The 19,856-nt window shown below is 39.4% G+C and overlaps 1 protein-coding gene across 2 annotated transcripts in view; it reads right to left on the bottom strand.

Annotated features, from left to right (window-relative positions):
* The window catches only part of LOC111668415 (integrin beta-1-like), a 24,587-nt gene extending 6,917 nt beyond the window's left edge, over positions 1–17,670 (bottom strand). For both annotated transcript variants that reach the window (XM_023424474.2, XM_023424475.2), the window contains exons 1-10: positions 17,346–17,670; positions 6,656–6,722; positions 6,052–6,137; positions 2,963–3,185; positions 2,287–2,457; positions 1,929–2,167; positions 1,628–1,783; positions 1,345–1,440; positions 1,135–1,224; positions 627–767 (exon numbers count right to left, since the gene is read on the bottom strand). In XM_023424474.2, coding sequence (XP_023280242.1) covers positions 627–767; positions 1,135–1,224; positions 1,345–1,440; positions 1,628–1,783; positions 1,929–2,167; positions 2,287–2,457; positions 2,963–3,185; positions 6,052–6,137; positions 6,656–6,722 — 1,269 coding nt within the window. In that variant the 5' untranslated portion in view covers positions 17,346–17,670. The remainder of the gene's footprint in view (positions 1–626; positions 768–1,134; positions 1,225–1,344; positions 1,441–1,627; positions 1,784–1,928; positions 2,168–2,286; positions 2,458–2,962; positions 3,186–6,051; positions 6,138–6,655; positions 6,723–17,345) is intronic.
* Between the last annotated feature and the right edge of the window lie 2,186 nt (positions 17,671–19,856).

The raw sequence follows: 19,856 nt of genomic DNA, 5'->3' as shown, positions 1-19,856 counted from the left end.
CACTGCGGTGCCTCTGGGTTCAGTGGCTCGCCTTTATCGTTCGGTTTGAACCCGAAATATTTCCACACCGTACCTCGGGCCCCCATTTTGACCACAAGTACGGGTTTTTCTGCAGCTGCCATCTCTATCTACTGTATTTTCTTCAACCCGCTCCGTCTGTCTAAGACGTGACTTCTCGTTTCTCTCTCCTCCTCAGTCTAAACATGCGAGTGCGCGTGGGAGGCGGCTTACATCCGCTCGGGCAACTACGTCACACTCGCTGGCCTCGCTGTGCTTAAAGAGACAGGCTCCAATTTACCAATTCATTTGCATTCAATAAAATGAAATAAAAGTACCGTTTGTTTTTAAATGCTGGTATAGTACCATTTTCAAAACTCTAGTATCGCGGTACTATACTGGTACCGGTATACCATGCAACCCTACTGCATGCGTCATGAAAATGACGAGGAATCAACAATGTTGCGCTACGCAGCAGCCGGCAAGAGACTCAATGCTGTGCTACGCAGCAACCGGCGGGAGGGCAAATGTTGCGCTACGCAGCATCCGGTATAAATGGGTTAAGAATCTATTTTTTTTCCTATTTTCCCCTGTGTACACAAATTGCAAAAAAAAATGATTATATCTACCTCGTCTCCAATGGAGATGTTGGAACACTTCCTGCCGTTCTCTCCTGTTCCCTCAACGCCGTTCTTACAGATGGACTTGTAGGTGATGGAAACTCCCTCTGGTAGCCTGCCGTTTTCCAGAATGACCTCAGATGACAAAGACTGTTCAAAAGAAAAGAGGAAGAAAGATTGAAAAAGATTGAATACTCACTACAGACTGTCATCTTTGACTGATTTGTTTAGATGGACAGCATTCATATAACCTGAATGTGTGCAAGTATTATGTGTGTAAGTCAGGAGGGGATTGTGATACTGCCTTCAACTTTTCATTTTCACTGAAAAATTATTAGTCTTTGCACAAAACTTGCAAGTACTCTAGTGGAGTTTCAATGTCATCTTTATTTAGCAAGGAAAAGGGAGGAAGGGCAGTTTTCCACAGCATCAAGTCAAAAAATGTGTGTGCAAAAATAAGTATTAATATAAACTAAATCAGTCAGACATCATGTGAAGACTTTGCAGTTTGACTCACATTGTAGGCATCAATAATAAGTTTGATCACATTGCTGGAGTTGGAGGACAGCGTGCCAACAGCTGACTTAGGAATAAGATTTTTCAACTCCTGTAAACAGTAACAATACAAAGAAGACATTTTAAATGTGCACATTACTTTTGAATTATATGACAAAAATTAAATAAAAACTCCTTTTTACAAGTACAATGTACAGAGAACTAAGTTTACCTTGTAAACAGGCTGGAATTCCTCAGTGACGGCAAAGATGGTCTGGATGTTGTGGTCACTCAGTTTCTGGACCAAATGGGCGATGGAGGGGTAGTCCTGAAACACACACACATTTATATTAATAACAGAAGAACTGTGTGGTAAAGAGTAGGTCTGGCTAGAGACAGCTCTTAACATCAATAGAAAATTGAGACCATTAGTAAGAGGATCATGCTTATCTCACATGCTCTTTCAACTCTTACTGGAAACATTATGCGTATTGAATAAATGATAAGCTACATACATAGTAGTGGCTCATAGTGTACATGTTGTTCTCCAGATGACACTTCCCATCGTTGGGCAGGACAATGCCACCCAGTTTGCCGTCTCCAGCAAAGTGGAAACCAGCATCAGTGGAAAACACCAGCAGGCGAGTCACATTCCTCCAGCCGATATGTTCCTGGGAAGGTTGGGACAAACAGAGTTCCTCATTAGTATTTTACACTCTTGTCTAGATACAGGGCAAAGGTAAAATAAGCCTCTACTGATTGCTGACAGGAGAAGCAACCACTAAAAACACACTATTGCATCTTGCCCCTTCTCACCTCACAGACCGCCACCTGCATGATGGCATCGAAGCCCCCCTCCGGAGAGTCGAGGTTTCCTGAGATCTGCTGCTGACTGACCAGCCGATTAAACTCATCTCCGTTTTCTGTCAGCTTCAGGACGTTCTTATAGCTGAAGGGGCTGGTACAGTTCTGGTTCCCTGTGCAGGGGTTGATGAGCCTGGCTGGTGTGGTGCTGATGTAAGGCATGACAGTCTTCTCCACAAAGGACCCGAAACCTGAAGGGTTGGTGAGAAAAAGGAGAATGTATTTTATTCAGGATTTTACAAAGTATTTCTAACACCACAGCTTTTCTGTTGTTTATTATTCCTTTATTGGGAGGGAAAGTTTTCCTAACCAATTCTGAAGTCTGAGGTGATCTCCTGCATTTCCCTCATGAGGTCAGTGCCAAGGTTCTTGACGTTTTCCAAATCGTCTTTCATTGAGAAGGAGAGGTCCATAAGGTAATACAAGTCGATGGGGTAGTCCTCAGCACGCTTGAACTTCAGCTCGAAAGTCTGGGGCTCACCTTAAAGACAAAAAAATGAAAATTTAAACAAAATTTAATGCAAGATTATGCAATGTGACCACAGCTAAAGTACTACTCTAAAACCTGCACTTGTGCCTCACTGTTAACAGTTACTGCTACACCAGCCCAGTCTGAGATGGACAACAGAACGAGTCATTGGTAATTAATAATTTTGAAGGAGCAGGTATGAAGGAATTTTTAAAGCCTTCTGTTACAATAAGAAATCTTACTTTTTATCTGTAATTAGTGCCAAGACTAATTCTATGGACTTGTATACATACAGCATTGATAAAACTGGCTGCATTAATCTAGTCTTTTTCAAAGAACATTTCACACAGAGATAATGACTTCCAATTTTGCTCTGGAGCTGATGGAAGGCTGACTTAGACTGCTTTGCCCTGATACTGGTTAACTACAAAAATATATACTCAATTAAACAGCAGTTTCAGTCAGACTCTTCTCCTGCTCTGGCAAAGCGTTAGAAGATTTGGCTATTTTTATTTACCAGATCTAAGTGTCAGTGTGAGTTTCTGGGGCTGGATCTGGGTGATCTGCTCAGGCTTCAGCTTCTCAGCCATGTCCTTCTTGCGGTTGGTGACAGGCTTGTTCTTGTCAGTGGTAATGCTTCCACGTGGGTTCTCAATTTTGGTCACGTCACAATTTCTATTCTTCAGGGACTCCAGATCATCACAGCGGGCTGACTTGGATTCACCCACAGTGAGGAAATTCTGCAAATTAGCAAAGAAGAGGTTGTTATGTGGATCTTTTTTTTTTTTTTTTAAGTATATTTTTTGGGCTTTTTATGCCTTTATTTGACAGTATAGTGGAGAGAGACAGGAAACGGGGTGGCAGAGAGGGGGAATGACATGCAGCGAAGGGCCGTCCGATGTGGGATTCAAACCGGGGCCAACTGCAGCGAGGACTGTAGCCTCTACACATGGGGCGCCTGCTTAGACCACTATGCCACACAACGCCCCGTTACGTGGATCCTTTTAAGTGAACTTTGTACTAATATGTAATTTCTTAAATATTGCTCCTCCAGCTTAAGTTTTGTTGTGAGATGGAAACCTTGCTGTTGCAGGGATCTAATCTGTGTCATGTTCTTTTAAGTATCAAAAGACGTTTTTAACTTGAATGTCTTCACCAACTGATAAAAATTTCTAAATTTCTTTTAACGATTTATGTGCAGAAACATCTGGAAAGGTCCTGTAAATGTACAGGAATTTGTCTCTGTGTGATTAACATGACGAAACATGTTGACAAGTTAGTAACACACTAACGCAATACATACTGACAAACACATTACAACAGGACTTTACATAAAATATTGATGTCACTTTATAGGTTCACAGCCTCATTCAGTTAAGATTTTGTAGGAAGAACATTGTGATGCCAAAAGTAAAAGTTGTGCTTCAGCTTACCTAAGAAAATCACTGATCTCTAGGGTATGAATACTGCAGATACAATTTTCAGGATTCTTTCAGATGGCAGAGTATCTAAAAGAATCTAAGATAAAGTCAGTACTTTTTCAACCAATGAGGCCTCTGCAAATCAATCCATTTTACACAAACTGCCTTAAACTTTATTTTTTTAGGCCATTGTTCATACAAAGCAGGAGACAAATAGAAACAGATGACTCTGAGGCCTGGCTAAGAATATAGATTGGATGCACATGATATCCCACAAGGCATAGTGGAGGAGAACTTGAGACAATGAACTCAGTCAAAACAAAAATAATGTTTTGACCTAATTATTTCAAAACCACATGACCCACAGTGGGCATTTTTTTTTTCTCCCCTGTATCTCACCATACACATCAGACAAGGTTTATGCAAAAGTTTAAAAACCACAGAAATGGGAGACACATTTTTTATGAAAATACTGTACATAAGAGGAGGTGACTTAAGGAGGGAGATTTATAGTTTAGCCTGTTTAGTGTGAGTTAAGGCTGCTCATCAAGTGCCCTCTCAGATAAAACTAATGTACTGCACTTTCCTTGTAAAAAAAAAAAAAAAACCACACAACTGTACTGATACTTGCAGTCATGTTTCATGACTGGGGGTAGATATGAGTCAGCATTCTGCAGACAAGATTTAACATTGGCTCTGTCCTGACATAACAAATCAACGAAAACACACAACCCTGGGAGATGTTTTTAATTATTCACCATGAGACTGACCTTGGTGAATAGTTTTAGAGTGTGATGATTCACAAGGCCAAATCCTGCTATTTTGGACAAATAAGTTAATTGATACAGTCTATGATAATACATTGAGGTGATATTTTGGGGATGACTACTGGAGGTAAACCATAAACCATTAGCGATGTAGATATGACAGCAAAACAGGTTGAAGGATTCACTGCACATTTCACTTACGAACAATAGAGTTTAATACCCTCAGATATCGGTTTTACTTTACTAAAAGACAGCTTTAAAATTCAGAAAAAACACTAATTTGAACAAAACAGGCCTGTTATTATGAGCTAATGACCATTGACTAAATTTCACATGGTGCCATGTGAGCTCCTCAGCCACACTGTGTGTCAACTTGCATCTACACAACTGCAGTAAACCACTGTATTACAAAGCTTTGTTTCTGTTATAATAATCGAGCAGGGTTTCCATGTATGAATGACTCCAATATCTGCCTTGTTCCACTGATTTACATTAACCTCATGTTCCTGCAGAATGAAAACATGGTGTTCCCCACAATGCAATTAATTTCATGTAGAATTTCAAATTTCAAATATTTGATACACAGCATTATATAAAATTCTATAGCATGTGTCATCAATTTGTCCTGTAGGCTATAGATATATCCCAGCTGTGAAGGAGTGAACAAACTTAATTTTCACCTCATGTTCATGCTGTTCTAAGTCAGTATTTTCCTGTACTGCGGTCTGTTCACTCAGTCGTGTGCTGCTGCCACAGCATGTATATTTGTCTTGGGTCCAGAAAACATCTAATTAAACAGGATCATTCAGCCAAAGTTTCCACTGTGAGACAAGCATCAGCAGAACTCATGTTTACAATTAATGGAGTGGTTGTGGTTACTTGTCTTTGGTCGAACAGAAAGAGAGAACAAGTCTCTTTAATCTCTTAACTCTCTAATGCTACTCTGCATTTGTGTACATACTAATTGAATTAGGTTTGGTTTCTGTACATGTATATTTATTTTCGTGTACATACAGTACAGATGACAGAAAATAATTTGAGGGAACAAGGAAATATTTTCTTAATTTGTGAACCTAACCTCATTTTTAAAATTATCAATAAAAACCCATTTGTTACCTAAACCTAAAAAGTATCTCTGGATTATGTTTGTTTTAAATTGATCAAACAGTAGTCTCTTCTACACAGATTTGTTTTGACTGTCAAAGATGACATTATTAAATATGATTCTTTAGATTCATTAAAGATTGTAGCGTTTCATGAATAATATATTGACAACCAGCTGTGTGCATTTGGCAACACTGTCACACAGACCACATAGGAAACTCTGACAGTACTGCACCCACAGTTTAAGATCTTCTAGATAAGGTTTCATTCACATGATAAAATTGTTTAGTGGCAGCTTTACTGATTCAACTCACCTCATCTGAGCACCATCCACATGTCTCGGCGACCTGAATGCATTCCCCACATGACTGTGCGTTTGCTTTGATGCATATGCTCCCCTCTGAAAGAGACAACACAAGTTCCTTTTAGCCAAGATGACAAAACAGAGTTTCCATTGGTTCACTAACTCAAACCAGCTTCAGTTTTTGGCTGCAACACACAACCTCTTCCCATTTAAGAAAACTGAGTCATGCTGAGAAAAGCTCAAGGCAGTTCACCAACAAATGACTTCACCCACAGAGCCATAAAACTATGAAGAAATACAACATTTGGCAAGTAAAAAAATGGAAGAAAGCAAGGAAGTTTTAGTTCATTCTATCACTGTACTGCATTGTGCACTTAAAACCAGACACTTGTCTAAAACATAAATTTCTCTAATCCACAGAGAAAGTCAATGGACAGATCAAAACATGTCAAATCAACAGACGTCCAAAGTTTAACACTGAATACCATGGTAACTGTGTTGCACTAGTGTGACCATTAACGGATGCTACACTATGAATTAGCTAATATTTAACAGTTAAGATAAGAAAGACAGAAAAAAATCTAAACAAATTTACACCATATCTGTGTTCTTACCTGGCTGTGCCCAGCTGCCACCAAGGACCGCTGATAATGATGCTATTAACAGTAAACGCAGATCCATCTGTAACAAGAAAAAAAACAACAAAAAAAACTCAGTGCTGGATGAAACAAACAGATCTACATTTGAAGCCTGAAAGGTACACACGTGTTCAAGAGTAGAGAGAATGCACAGATCGTCTAACATGGCAGTGTTTTCTTCTAAGAGAACCTACACACAAGAGAGAACCTGTACATTTTGTATGCAGATGTAAAAGGAATGTGTAGTATAGTCAAGAAAGCTAACAGCCAAAGTGCTTCATAGTAACACAGCATTTCAAAGCGTGATCACATAATCACCACGTGTGCCAACACAGGAAAAGGTTGAGGCTTTTTTTGCACCTTCACCTATCACACTAACTGCAGTGTTTCCCACAGTAGGAGATTTTACTTTTACTGGCGGATGTACATGCAGAGACTCATGCAGTTTAGAGAGGGGAGGGTGTAACCCTGGTTATTTTCTATAGCTACAAATTACAGATTTTCCCTAAACACCTCACATACAGGCTATCCTCAGAGGATAACTAGACGGCTAAACACAGAGAAGCCTCTAGTCTTCACTCAGCTGCTGCTGCACACAAAACTCAGATAGGTGTGTGTCCAAAAATTAGTTCATTTGAAAAGTTGAAACTGAGTGATTTTATCAACCTGGGTGGGCTGCCCAAGTAGAGCCTCTGTATGAAAAACACTGCTTACTGTAAAATCGTCTTTTTATACCAGGTTTATTATTTTAAGAGGGTGTCGATATGTAATACAGCTGCACTATGCACATTTTAAGTTGGCCAACATTAAGTTATTAAACACTTGAGAAACCTACTATTACCAAGTATACCATTAACACAACAATTCTCCCTTGAAAATGTTCTCAATAAAAGCAGACTTCAGGTTGCGGTGAATTACGTCAGCTACCAATAGGCAGCAGTGGGTTGAGTTACTCATTTTGCCTCTTCCAAATGTGGAGGAATGATGTCCCCACACTCAGCTGGCGTCAGCTGCCAGTTCATCCACACTTCCACGACCCTCCATACTTACTACATACTTGTTTTCACTGCAGCTTGGTAGCTGTCCTGCTGTTGCATGCTTATGTAAAAAGTGGCTCGTTATCTCACCAGGTCTTATCAGCTAAGAGTCGACAAGAAAGAGACGGAGGATGACAGGCTTGAACAGATTTACTAAAAAATGTTGCGTAAAGGAGAGAACAGTCACATTTACACTTGCGATGTTTGGTCTTCACCAGTGTTACTCATAATGAGTCTAACAGCAGACATGTAATGACTATAACAGAGCAGCAGCAACAGCTTTAATTTCTCATTTAGGCTGCCACATTAAAGAATATAAACTAGGAAGAAATAACTCTGGTTCATTGAGCATTGATGCCTCTTTACCACACTGAACACAAAAAATAAAAATAAGGAAAGACACAAACCTCCAAAGTGGATAAAGATTGTTAGCGTGACAGCAACTTGAAAATACTCTTGGTGGTGAATCAGAACTTTTACTTAACAAGTTTTCTGCCGAAAAAGCCTCCAGCTAAGGTCACAACTCCATATCAGACACAACAGACAAGAGGTGCGTTAGTGCGGTAGGTGTGTTCACGTGAATGTGTTTGTTCCCATATTTGGTCAGGCTGTTTCATACCTCCTCCTGAAACTCCATTAAACCCCAGTGACACAGTGCCTGTACTGTCTGCCTATCCTCAAACTTAGAAACTCAGACCAACTTGTGTGTGTGGGCCCCGGGTACCATACACATAGGAAATCAGGCAATGTTGACAGTAGCTGAGTCAACATCTGTGTCCCTAAATAGTCTATCCTTGATAGATATTAAGCTAATTCAGGAACTTGTAAAAGTTTCTGTTGATAAAGGGACATTTATATTCATGCTACACAAGAAAAGGATATTTTCACAGTTAACTATGAGTGTTGTAGAGGTAAAACCAGTGACTGTGTTCTTCAGTGGATGCTCAGTGAAAAAGTGCAATATGTTTGCTGCAGTGCAGTGTGGGTCAGAGAGTACAGGCATCAAAACAACCACATCCTGTGAAATGAGGCCTAAAGACAAACCTAACTGCAAGTTTCCTCTCAGCACTTTAGTGATAGTTATCATAGTACTCTGGGGGGGACAGATAAACATGATGATTGTCAGACAAAATTGTTGACGACATGGAGAATAATGGGGGACAGAGTCTGACATCTAACAAAAACAGAGGAGCACAATGTGATTTTTGTTTCCCTTGTTATGGGGCCTCTAACGTCTAGCTAGAGACAAATTATTTTCAGTAATATTTCTGTTCATCAATAGCCCTTTTAAACATACACACTAACCCTAACCAGACACAAATGAGAACTGGTTGCCAAGATGGACAAAACATTCAACACGCAACATACCCAGCAAGATAAGTGAGAAAATTCAAACCAACACCAACTTTAAAGACTTTCTACACTATTAAGGCTCCTCCCCAACATTCCTGAAGAGCAGCTTTGTTTACTGCTCTGGGGTTCGTCGTGCACAGGGCTGCAAATTGCAAAGAGCTGACAGATTGGGAGGCATTTGGGGTCTTCAATGCCTGTGTCCCGCCTAGAAATGCCAGGCAGAGGCATTGGCATTTCCGGTTATGATCCTGGTGCGTGTTAACTTTGAAAACAGGCTTGTTTGTTGCATTAATCTACACCTCGACTATCTTAAAACCCTTTCTTAACCTGTTTTTTATATCTATATCAGTGACTTTGTTAAATGGTACAAGTTACTGGTACATGATTAAAAAGACTAAACAGGGGATAATGTCTTTTAACTGAATTCATATCTTTTGTTAATTGAATGATGAGTCCAGCTTGAGTGAAATGTCACTGCCACCTTCAAAACTTCAAAACAGCAGCTGAACAGTCATATCTGAATGAGAGACTGACCGCTGGAGAGGATGTCACTGGTTCAAAAGAAATGGCGGGCGCGAAGGTCACAGCTGATAAGAGCTGAGAGGAACCTCAAGTAGACAGACAGAAGGCACCTAATCCATAACAGACTGTGGTAAAACTGCTCCTTATAACTGTGAAGCATCATGAAGGAAGGCCCAACTGGTATGTGGTAAATTACTACGGTAGCATTTCTAACCAATTTTCTCTTTCATGCATTGGACAAGGAATTACTGCATTACCTTTTACAAAAAGTAAAAGATTTTGCTTAACATCTTTTGCAATGAGCTAAAGAGGAACTTCAAATAATGCTAATCACATGTTGATTATCCAAGCAGTTTCTGAATATATTTAGTGCATTGCTTTGGGGCGAAGGCCCGCCCCACCCAGGCCAATGGTAGGGGAAGCACTGATATGTCCTCATCTGCCTGTAGGCTCAGAATTTAATTTGTGCTAAAGTAGCTCCAACTCCTTCCATACCCTTTTTCCAACAAGAACATTCACAAAAATACTACTAGATACCATGTTCATCATTTTGTTTATAAAATGTCAGACAAAATATTCAGTTTACTATCATACAAGACAAAGAAAAGCATCAAATCCTCAAATATATAAAATATCGCATGTTGGTTTGAAAACATTATTGATTATTTAAATAGCTTTACAGCTACATCTACCAGTTGTATCTCATTAATGTTCTGTTTTTTATTCAAACTATGAAGCACACAGTTAGTGTTCTTTATCTACACCACATATCAGTTGAGAATAAAATCAGCTGACTACACATATGAAGCCATGTCACTTCCTGGCTCACAATCTAAATATTACTAGAGGGAAGATATTGAATCCGAGTCTGAAAAAGCAACAAAACTGGGAAAGAGCATGTTAATACAATTCAGATCTGATGACCAAAGTGTTACAAAAAAAAAAAAAAGTTGAAAATTTGTTACCTCATTGCCCCCTTTGCTTACTTTTCATTTTACAGGTCTTACTCTACTCATCCATCTTTTTGAACCTACCTCTAATATCGTCAAGCAGAAACTATGGCCTATGAGGATTCTCGATGACAGACCTGAGAGCCTAATATTTAGAATAACAGGAGTAAACTGTGTCGAATCATGACTTTGTATGGTCAGACTGGAGAGGAAAGAGGTGGCATACACTTTGTGTTCACAGTGCTGAATGTTAACGTCACAATTTTTCATTTACAATTCAACCTCTGTTAACAGTAACCAGAGCTGCTCCAATCATTCCATTACAGTAACTAAGATGGAGGTGTTTGCCAGGCATTTCTCAAATATGGATGTGTGACTGTAGTAACACAAAGCAAGGTGTTGCTAAGTGAGAGTTAAAGCCAAATATTAAGGTATACAGCTGCAGTAAGCAAACCTTTGCAAACACTGTCAGTTAGAATCACAAAGAGCGACTGTGACACTGATAATACACCAGATGTCTTTCTTCTGACTAAAGGTGGTATCACAAATTAAAACTCCCAACCTTCGCAGATTAATGATTTGAATCTGGATGTGAAATATCTAGTTGATATATCGGTGAGTCAATAGACAGATAAATAACTGTTCCTCGGATTAATAGATATCACAAATGCTGCTGTGTGTGTGTTCAGATTCCTGCTCAAGCTACGTTCACTCAGATTCTTCACTTCACTGAATCGTTGGGCCAAAAAAACAACTCCAAACAGAAAATGGAATATGAATGTGATGAATACTGATGAGAGAAACTTTAATAACAACTTGAAACTCTAGCAACATCAGGCTCTTAAAATATTTATACAAAGCAGTGTGTTCTGGCCTCAGAGACGCCATCCTCTTACGTTGTAGATTCGTGTATTTCATCGTTCAAGTTGGACTGGCCGCCAGGCATACTGGGACAAATCCTGGTGGGCCGCAGTACTGTGAGTATGTCAAAGCTGATTCACAACATGTCAAAATCAACAGCAACAAACAACTCAATCTTGTGTCTTCTTTTTCCAAGCTTTTCTGTGGAGTGGCTTGGATGGCCAAACAGTACCTGCTTCCTAAAAACTAATACTAGCCAATAATAATAATAACAGCCAGGCTTTCAACACAAGCTGTGGGAGTCATGCACGGTCCCAGACAAATATATTATCAAGAATGTCTTCCAACAGCTGCTAGGAAGAGCCGACTGAAACTCAATCCTCCATCGTGCTCGTTGTTATACTCCACTGCCTGCCATCAGCTTCAGACAGGTCAGAGGTGTTTTGATTCAATCTGCAGTCTGAAAGTACGCCTCAGGGACCACAGTTGTGCTCTCTCTCTCATGTAAATTCACAGAAAGCATTCCTCTGTGCACACGTCTAGCTGTCCTACAAAGAATCGACTCCCTGTGCGACATCTCCGCCTACTTTATTGTGGCATTCCCGTGACTTTTCTGTGGTAAATGAGAGACACAATTCTAACATCTGATGGAAAATATGGAATAGATGTTTGAGGGATTAAGTCATTAGTATCAATATAACTGGCAAACTGCAATTTCAGTAGCATTCATCAGCCCCTTTTAAACTGAGATCCTGCTATATTGCCATTAAGGAAACCCTCCTTTATGACGGCTTTGCTTGATAATGTGTATAAATGATGACTTTGAATAAGAGTTCAACGATACGACTACTCATGAGATGATGGTAATTTGTCAACCATTAGACTTTTTAATGACGAGGTAGCTATCCCTTTAACATTTCTGGTTGTATCAGGCTATTGTAGACAATGCTGCACATCAGCAACAACTGATTCATGGTTAAATCAGAGCAGCACAAGTTGTGTTGGTAGGTGTTGCTAATAATTTATTCGCTCCACTTATATCCATTAAGGTAGATTAGGGTTCATCAAAAAGAAAAAAATCCTCATAAACATGGTCTTTCTTGACCCACTGTGTTCAAAGTCATGTTAAAAGGATTATCCTTTCACTTACAGAGATCTGGGGTTTTCCCAAGTCAGGTTCCGATTCAGTCAGACTTAAAACAGGAGGTGAACATGAGGACTTTGACTCAGACCACAGAGACATGTGTCACCACTACTTCTTTGTTTACCCCTTCCTGTGTTCACTAAAGGTGGTGCAGTGCGTTGTCGGCCGTTATTAACAGGGGAAACTCACTGTGCGAAGTCTGAAGCAGGAGAGTTCCTCTTGATGGGGCCACTCACTGACAATTTGGCACAATAAGGTCTATTTGGTTTTTATGTCTGTTAGATATATTCTTCCACAGAAATGTTCTAAGCTGGGAATGGCAAGGAACAAAGGGGTCATTAACTGGTGGTCTGAATGTGAATATGTAGTTCGTATGTGGGTGTCGTTCCAGTGAAAGACGTGTATTATCTGATTTAGAGCAAATTAAATTTATAAGCTCTGCCCGACCCATCTGTGACTCGTTGCTGTGGCTCATACACCTTTAAAACAGACAAGACTGGTGTTGTCTAAAGGTGGAGCAGAGCACATCTGTGAATGTTTAGTAATCCTCAACAGGGTTCATGTTTAGACTGTGGATGACCACATTTCAATAACTAAGCACAATAATGTTTCTCAGTATGGCTGAGTTTATGGTATCTGTGAAGTACTCACAAAAAAATTTACTTCAAATGACCATGTCAGGTTTCTTTACAAAACTGTACGACGATAAACATGATACATACATAAATATGCTAAAATATACTATAATCTTTAAAATATGCCATTTCTACACCTCTACCCTCGCCCCTATCTGACAAATGTCCGCTACACAAGAGCAACTACAGAAAGTGTTTCCTGAAGAACATGTTTTGCTGATGCACAGCTCCCCCTGAACACACGTAGACAAAAAATGACAGCAGTATCCAAACCATTTTGATGATCTCAAAATGTCTGTTACTTGATTTTTAGTTGAAGTGGACATTTAAACACACCAGTCAGTAAACAAGCAGTTAAAACAACTAACTACATTCCTGGATGCACATATAAAAACTAACAGCCAATGCTAAAGCTCTTTGTGCACACATCAGACATAACTGGAAGTAAACAATGCAAGCTGATTGCAAAAGCTACCACAACTCCAGCTGGTGTTACTTACAGTATTTCCACTATTAATCTCTCATTGGGCTTTGTTTGAATTTGTCTCATCATTTTAATCACATGCTGTGATGTTAGATATAGCCACTTCGCTTTCTTTAAATAACCGTAGCAAACTGAATTATACAGTGACACTGTGTGTATGTAGGGCGATAATTAATGAGAAACTGGAGTACAGATATTAAACTAGTTATCTGAGGTCATTTGGCTTTTTTTTTTTTCTTCTCCAACATTTTTACATTGTTTTTATGCACTTTGTTAATGGACTGGGTCCAATCTATGTAATGTAAAACACAAATCACAATGTAAACCTGACCACTGCCATATTGAACAGCTACATGAACAATACACAATTTTGTTAGTTTTGTGTGTCCTAGATGTGTCACATAATGCATCCTGGTACAATCAAAATGCTGAATGTTGCACGCTAACGCCAAGACCTTTTGTGAGAAACATGCAAAAGTGAAAGGTGGTGCTCGACACAAGTCAGCATTGTTCATGCTGGGTGGGTCATCTTGTAGTCCACAAAATGAGTTGGTGCCCATCCCCCCCAGCTCTGTTTGCCACCCAGTCGGCCAGCCGACCCCCACCTGCTGCTGGAAGTCACAGTCCACTCTCAGTCCATTAAGTCCCCAAACAACTCAGCATGACTCTGAATCCATTTCATTAATTAAACCACACCCACGCACAGTTTTCTCCCAACAGGCCTTTGAATGATCAGGAAGACCCCACTTCCTACTGCCAGCACAGCATGTTTGAAGGAAACCCAACCTACAAACAGGAATACCTGCTTTATCCAGCTCACATCTGCCATGAGGCTTGTTACTGAACTTAGAGGCCTGTCAGACTAGATGAGAGTTCACAGGTGAAGACTGTTTCTTTATCTACGTTTTTTAGAAAAACGTGTTTGAAAAATGGAATGTGTTCAATCAGATGCTCACATTTTGAACTTCTGAGTACATAATGTGTTATGTACTCAGCTGGTGTAAAAGACTGAAGAGTTAAATCCAGTAAGCTGTATTATTTTTACATTGCAGAATGAACTGAAAGACCTGGGGTTTTTCTGTCATATGGAGGAGATCCCGATCCTGCAGCCTTCCTCAGAGAGATGAGATAACGCATTCCAGCTTAACTAGCTCCATACTGTGTCTTTGAAAAACTACGTCACTGAAATATGGGCTGCTTTTTCCATTTCTCCATGACTTCACCCTGAGTTTATTCTGTCAGTTTGATGTAGAGTGAGTATGATGCCTATTTTGGCATAATGGATAGATTTTAGTCTGTCCCTCATTGTTATTGCTCTTGTTTATAATTTATGCCTCTTTTCTAGGAACCAGGAACATTTGTACTTCTGCAAAAATATGTCTTTAAAATAGCTATAAAGTATATTTTTATATCAATATGTGGACACAAAGTGGCAATTTCACATGTGCGTCGCTCATAAAGATGAACCTAAATCTGCAGCTATCCTTGACTATACAGAGATTCAGCTCATTGCTTAGCTGTCCAGACTACAACTGTACAGTTTCAGTTTACTCTCACTGCTCTGATGGCATAGTTCTTGGCTACAGCAGGCAGCTTTTTTCAATGACACAGCTCTAAAAATCCCACTGTCCATTACTTGCAAATCAGCAAACAGCAAACGGACACAGTTAGAGACTAGCAGGTGAACATAGGGGAGCATTTAGCAGCTAAAGAGCTTTATGTCCCTCAGGAGTTTGTAGACACCCAAGGCAGAGCTAACAAAAGTGTAAATAATGGACACAGATTCATCCGGTGGCCAGTGACACAACTGCATATGAATGAAAATGTTGCTCCATGACTGCTGGATGTGAAAATGAGCAACTATTTACAAACAAGTTTGCCATATCAATTTGGCAATTTAGCCCCCAAATGCCTATAATGCTGCTTTCTTTCAGCATCTCAACCAGTTTGAAGCTTCCTCTTTCTCTGCTGCGACTTCTAACATTTTACCACAGACTAAGACTTCCATACAAGGGATAGAGGGGCAATGTTTGAACCATGATCACATAGCCTCAAATATATCCCACTCCCACATGCTTCGCCCGGCCATCCCCGGATGAGCGGTCACCCATGACTCATATCTGATATGTTGGAGTAAGGCCCTGGTGTTGAGTAATGCTATATGACCCTTGAAACTGTCCCAGACACTCCTAGCTCCCAGACAAGCACCGGTCACTGTGTTTAAACATCACAACAATGTAACCAAGGGAAGTGACTCAGTGATCTACATGGAGCCTGCTCTGCTCTACAGACATGTCTTCCCCTCATGTTTATAACTACCAGGCCTGGTGTATATTGTGTGCACAAGATCAAAAACATATGTGTTTTCACACCTCGATACAGCACTGTTGCTATGTCATTACGATGCCATCTTTAAGTCCTTCCAGGCTTGTAATTAACCCAAGACATTTTATTCCCATGTCACTAAATAAGGTCTTGCAGCAAGAAGTTGGGCAACATAGATTACTAGTTTAACTCAGTCCAAAAAAAATCAAGCCTCTGCTTGAGATTCACAGGGGAGGAAAAAAAACACCCCCTCAGGCAACAGAGCCTTTACAGGAAGTGAATAAGGCAGGCAAGACCAATCTTGTCCAACTACTGCACAGTCAAAAGTCCTGAATTAGAGCTGTGGACAAGGCTTAGCAAGACACTTTATATTCTGGTTAACCGATCTGGCTTGCTTAAAGACTCTTGGTCTTACTGTATCTTTAGCCACAGTTTATACAGTTCATAATGTAGCAGGGTCCAGCTGTGGTTTGTTTCAGAGTGTTTCCAAGTTTCACTTCACCCAAATATTTGTAACTTTGGTTTACAAAAAGGGATGTTGTTTGGTTTTCTTCTTTATTCATGTTTTTCCCAGAGGTATATGACTTCTGAAGTAAGGATTAGTCTGTCTGACCAACAGTCCAACACTCAAAGATATCATGTATGACAAAGACAAGCATCAAATCCTCACATCTGCAAAGCTGGAACCAGCAACTGTTGGGCACTTTCGATTTGAAAAAAAAAAACAACTAACATGATGATCGATTATCAAATAGTCGCTGATTGATTTTCTGTAATCAACTAATCGTTGCATCTCTATAGAAATATGAAAATGATACAAAAGTGGACAACTAAACGCTGTCAGAGACTTCGGCTTTGTGAGCAAGATTAAAGAAATGTTTAAAGTTTTACACACTAAGTTAGATCTGTAAAAGTTTATGTGATACTTCTGACTTTAAAGTGAAGACTAATATGATTAAAAATATTGTTAATAGTTATCAAGAACTTATAAATCATACTATCTTCACATGCTTTAATCACCTACACTGCCCTCTTTGGTCATATAAAGCGGCTCTCCTATGGCCTACTTTCTGTACAATAGCCAAATTAAGATTTATTGAGAGGGCATAGTTGAGTTGTAGGTTGAAATATACCAACATTTCACATGACATACTGTTGAAAAACTGTACTGTATGAACTCTGAGGAAATGAATATAACTGTATTTTCGACCGCTAGCTAGTTATCGTTAATCCACACCCAAAGTTTGCCCCGAAGACAAGCATTCCTTGCTTCTCCCCTTTTGTCGTTTACATTGTGTTTTAAACAGGCAGACCGACTAAATGTGACAATTGTAGGGTAAAACAACATTACTCACCTTGTTTTGACGTTTTAATGTAGTTTCCGATGATTTAGAGTAACATTTGCCCCCCCAAAAGTGTCCCCTTTTAAAGAAATAAAACGGTTACCGATGACGGAGACTAGCTAAAACGGTTATGAGGGTCCGCTTTGTTTTAGCTAATAACCGCACGGTTCCAACCTGCTGAGTATGTAACCGATTAAAACACGGGTGGGAATAGCGTAATAAAAATGAACATTCATATGGGTTACGTTAAAATAAATAGATAAGGAGCGAGGAGTCCCGAGCTCACCCGAGCACGTTAGATGCTTCTCCTGGTGGTGAGTCGTCCTTTTTTTTGTGCCCCACTTCAACAAACCTCTTTTCTTATATAAACCCCGCCCCTCCAGGAGGAGCCGCGGTTCGTGGAGGGGAAAGGAACGACCACACCGCGGAGGAGTGAACCCACCTTCACCTTAGATGTGGTAAAAAGTCATAACTCAGATGGTTCATACGCAAAAATATAGATTGAAAGAAAAACAAAACAAAATATATTCATATACACGAACTCTTCACCAATAAACAGTGTGAAAAATACCGATATTTTAAACACTAACTAATATGTAAGCAGCCAACTGTATTTAGTTTTTGACTGAAAGAAGCCTAAGGACATTTTCATTTAAGTACTGTATGTTTTACTGTACGTTTTCAGGTACTTTACATGAACATTTTTTATTAGAAAAGCTGTTAAGGAATATACAGCACTGACATTATAAGGGCCTTAAGGGACCAGTATACTCAGTTTCAGTGGCATATGAAGCAACTCGTGCAGTGGTGACTTTTCTCTGTAATTCTCTTTTTTTCATTTGTGGCACAACTGTTTCTGTCACTTTTCATGTGAACTACCAAGCGCGACACTATGAGTTTCTTCCAGGAGAAACTGTCTGAAAAAACTGTGCTTGGGACTGTAGCCGTTTGGATCAGGAATAAACACTTTTGATTCTCAACATGTCGCACAAAGCACCACCAATTTGTGTATAATCAAGTTGCCATGCAGTAACATGTATGTTTTGTATGTTAACAAATACAGAAAAATATTAGTGATGTAAGAACTATTCAGATCCTTCAAAAATATTCCATTACAGTACAGAAGTATTATCAGCAACATGAGCTCTAAGTAAGACTAAACAGGATATAAAGTAGTTAAAACTAGCTTCACCTCAACCAGCTGCAACATTACAATCATGTCAGATAAATGAAGTGGAGTGAAAAGTACAATATGCCCCACTGAAACATGCTGGAGCAGAAGTAAAGACCTGCATAAAAAGGTAAGACGCAAAGAACAAGTAACTCAAAATTATACTTAATTACAACACTTGATTTCCAAGATATTTTCCACCAAACAATTTCAAGTGAACAACCACATGTTTTTGTCCTGTGTTTTTAGCTGTGCTCCAGTGAGTTGCCCATCACCTTCACTTCCTTTGCAAAGTGAGAGAGCAGTCTCTGGTACAAAGTTCAGTTTCAGTCATTTGCAGTTTCAGTTTTACCTGTTCCCTGTACTACAGCCTTGAACTGCAAAATCATTTGTCTGGGTTTGAAATAGTAGCTATAGTTGTGATTAAGTGCTGGCATGGAGGACTGGAGCAGACATAACACATTATACCTCCTACATGTGGTGCCAGTCATTGGATACACAGAACTAACCTTTTAAACCCCACTAACTTACAAGTGAGTCTGTCCGTGTGAACTCATGCTGTGCCGCTAAAATTTGTTTAAACCCTAACCTGAGTTTTATGTTAAACTCTAATTAAAATCCCAAAATACACATAAACACCACATATATTATATTTGCTTGAATATTTCACTCAGTGTAAATAAATATATAGTTTCAATGAAAAGTCAAACAAGCTGATAGAAGATGCTGCCAGACAATGTAGAATAAGATGATTTTAACAAACCTATAGTTACTTATGATTAAATAAGAGAGGAAAATGGATTTTAAGCAGTTAAAAAGGTGGGATGAGGCTGTTTCATTAGCATTTAAATGTTTCAGAAATATAATATAATTCTAATCATGTTAAATGAATTGTGCTGGTGTGATGTAAAGAAAAGAAATCAGAGGTTATGATGTAATTCCTCTTAAATGAAACATTATGACAATATACATCTGGCAAAGACAAGCAGATAAGCAAAAACATTCTTTAATCAAATATTAACTTATTCCAGTTTTGTGGAAAACCAATAGAAGAAGCATAAAGCTACAAAGAAATAATCAGTAAGGAACCTTTATACAGTCGGCCTAACATACATACATATGTTGAAAAAGACACTTCCCTCTTTTACAGTGAAACATTGAAGCAGCTCAGATCTGATTTCCACCTTCCCACATTTAGCCTCTACAATCACTGTATAATGTGTGATGGGAATGTAACAGCTGATGCTGTCAGCTGGCCAAATGACACATGAAGTCACCATCTCCACTGCACATCTTTACATCACCGCACACTCATCCTGCCACATACCTCTGATAATCTGTCCAGGGAGAGT

Source organism: Seriola lalandi, unplaced genomic scaffold (assembly GCF_002814215.2).
Source record: "Seriola lalandi dorsalis isolate HSWRI2012SDOR001 ecotype SW California unplaced genomic scaffold, Sedor1 jcf7180002054736, whole genome shotgun sequence".
Taxonomy (NCBI): Eukaryota; Metazoa; Chordata; class Actinopteri; order Carangiformes; family Carangidae; genus Seriola; species Seriola lalandi.
The sequence above is the reverse complement of the archived record's forward strand: the minus strand, read 5'-3'. Positions and strand labels throughout refer to the sequence as shown.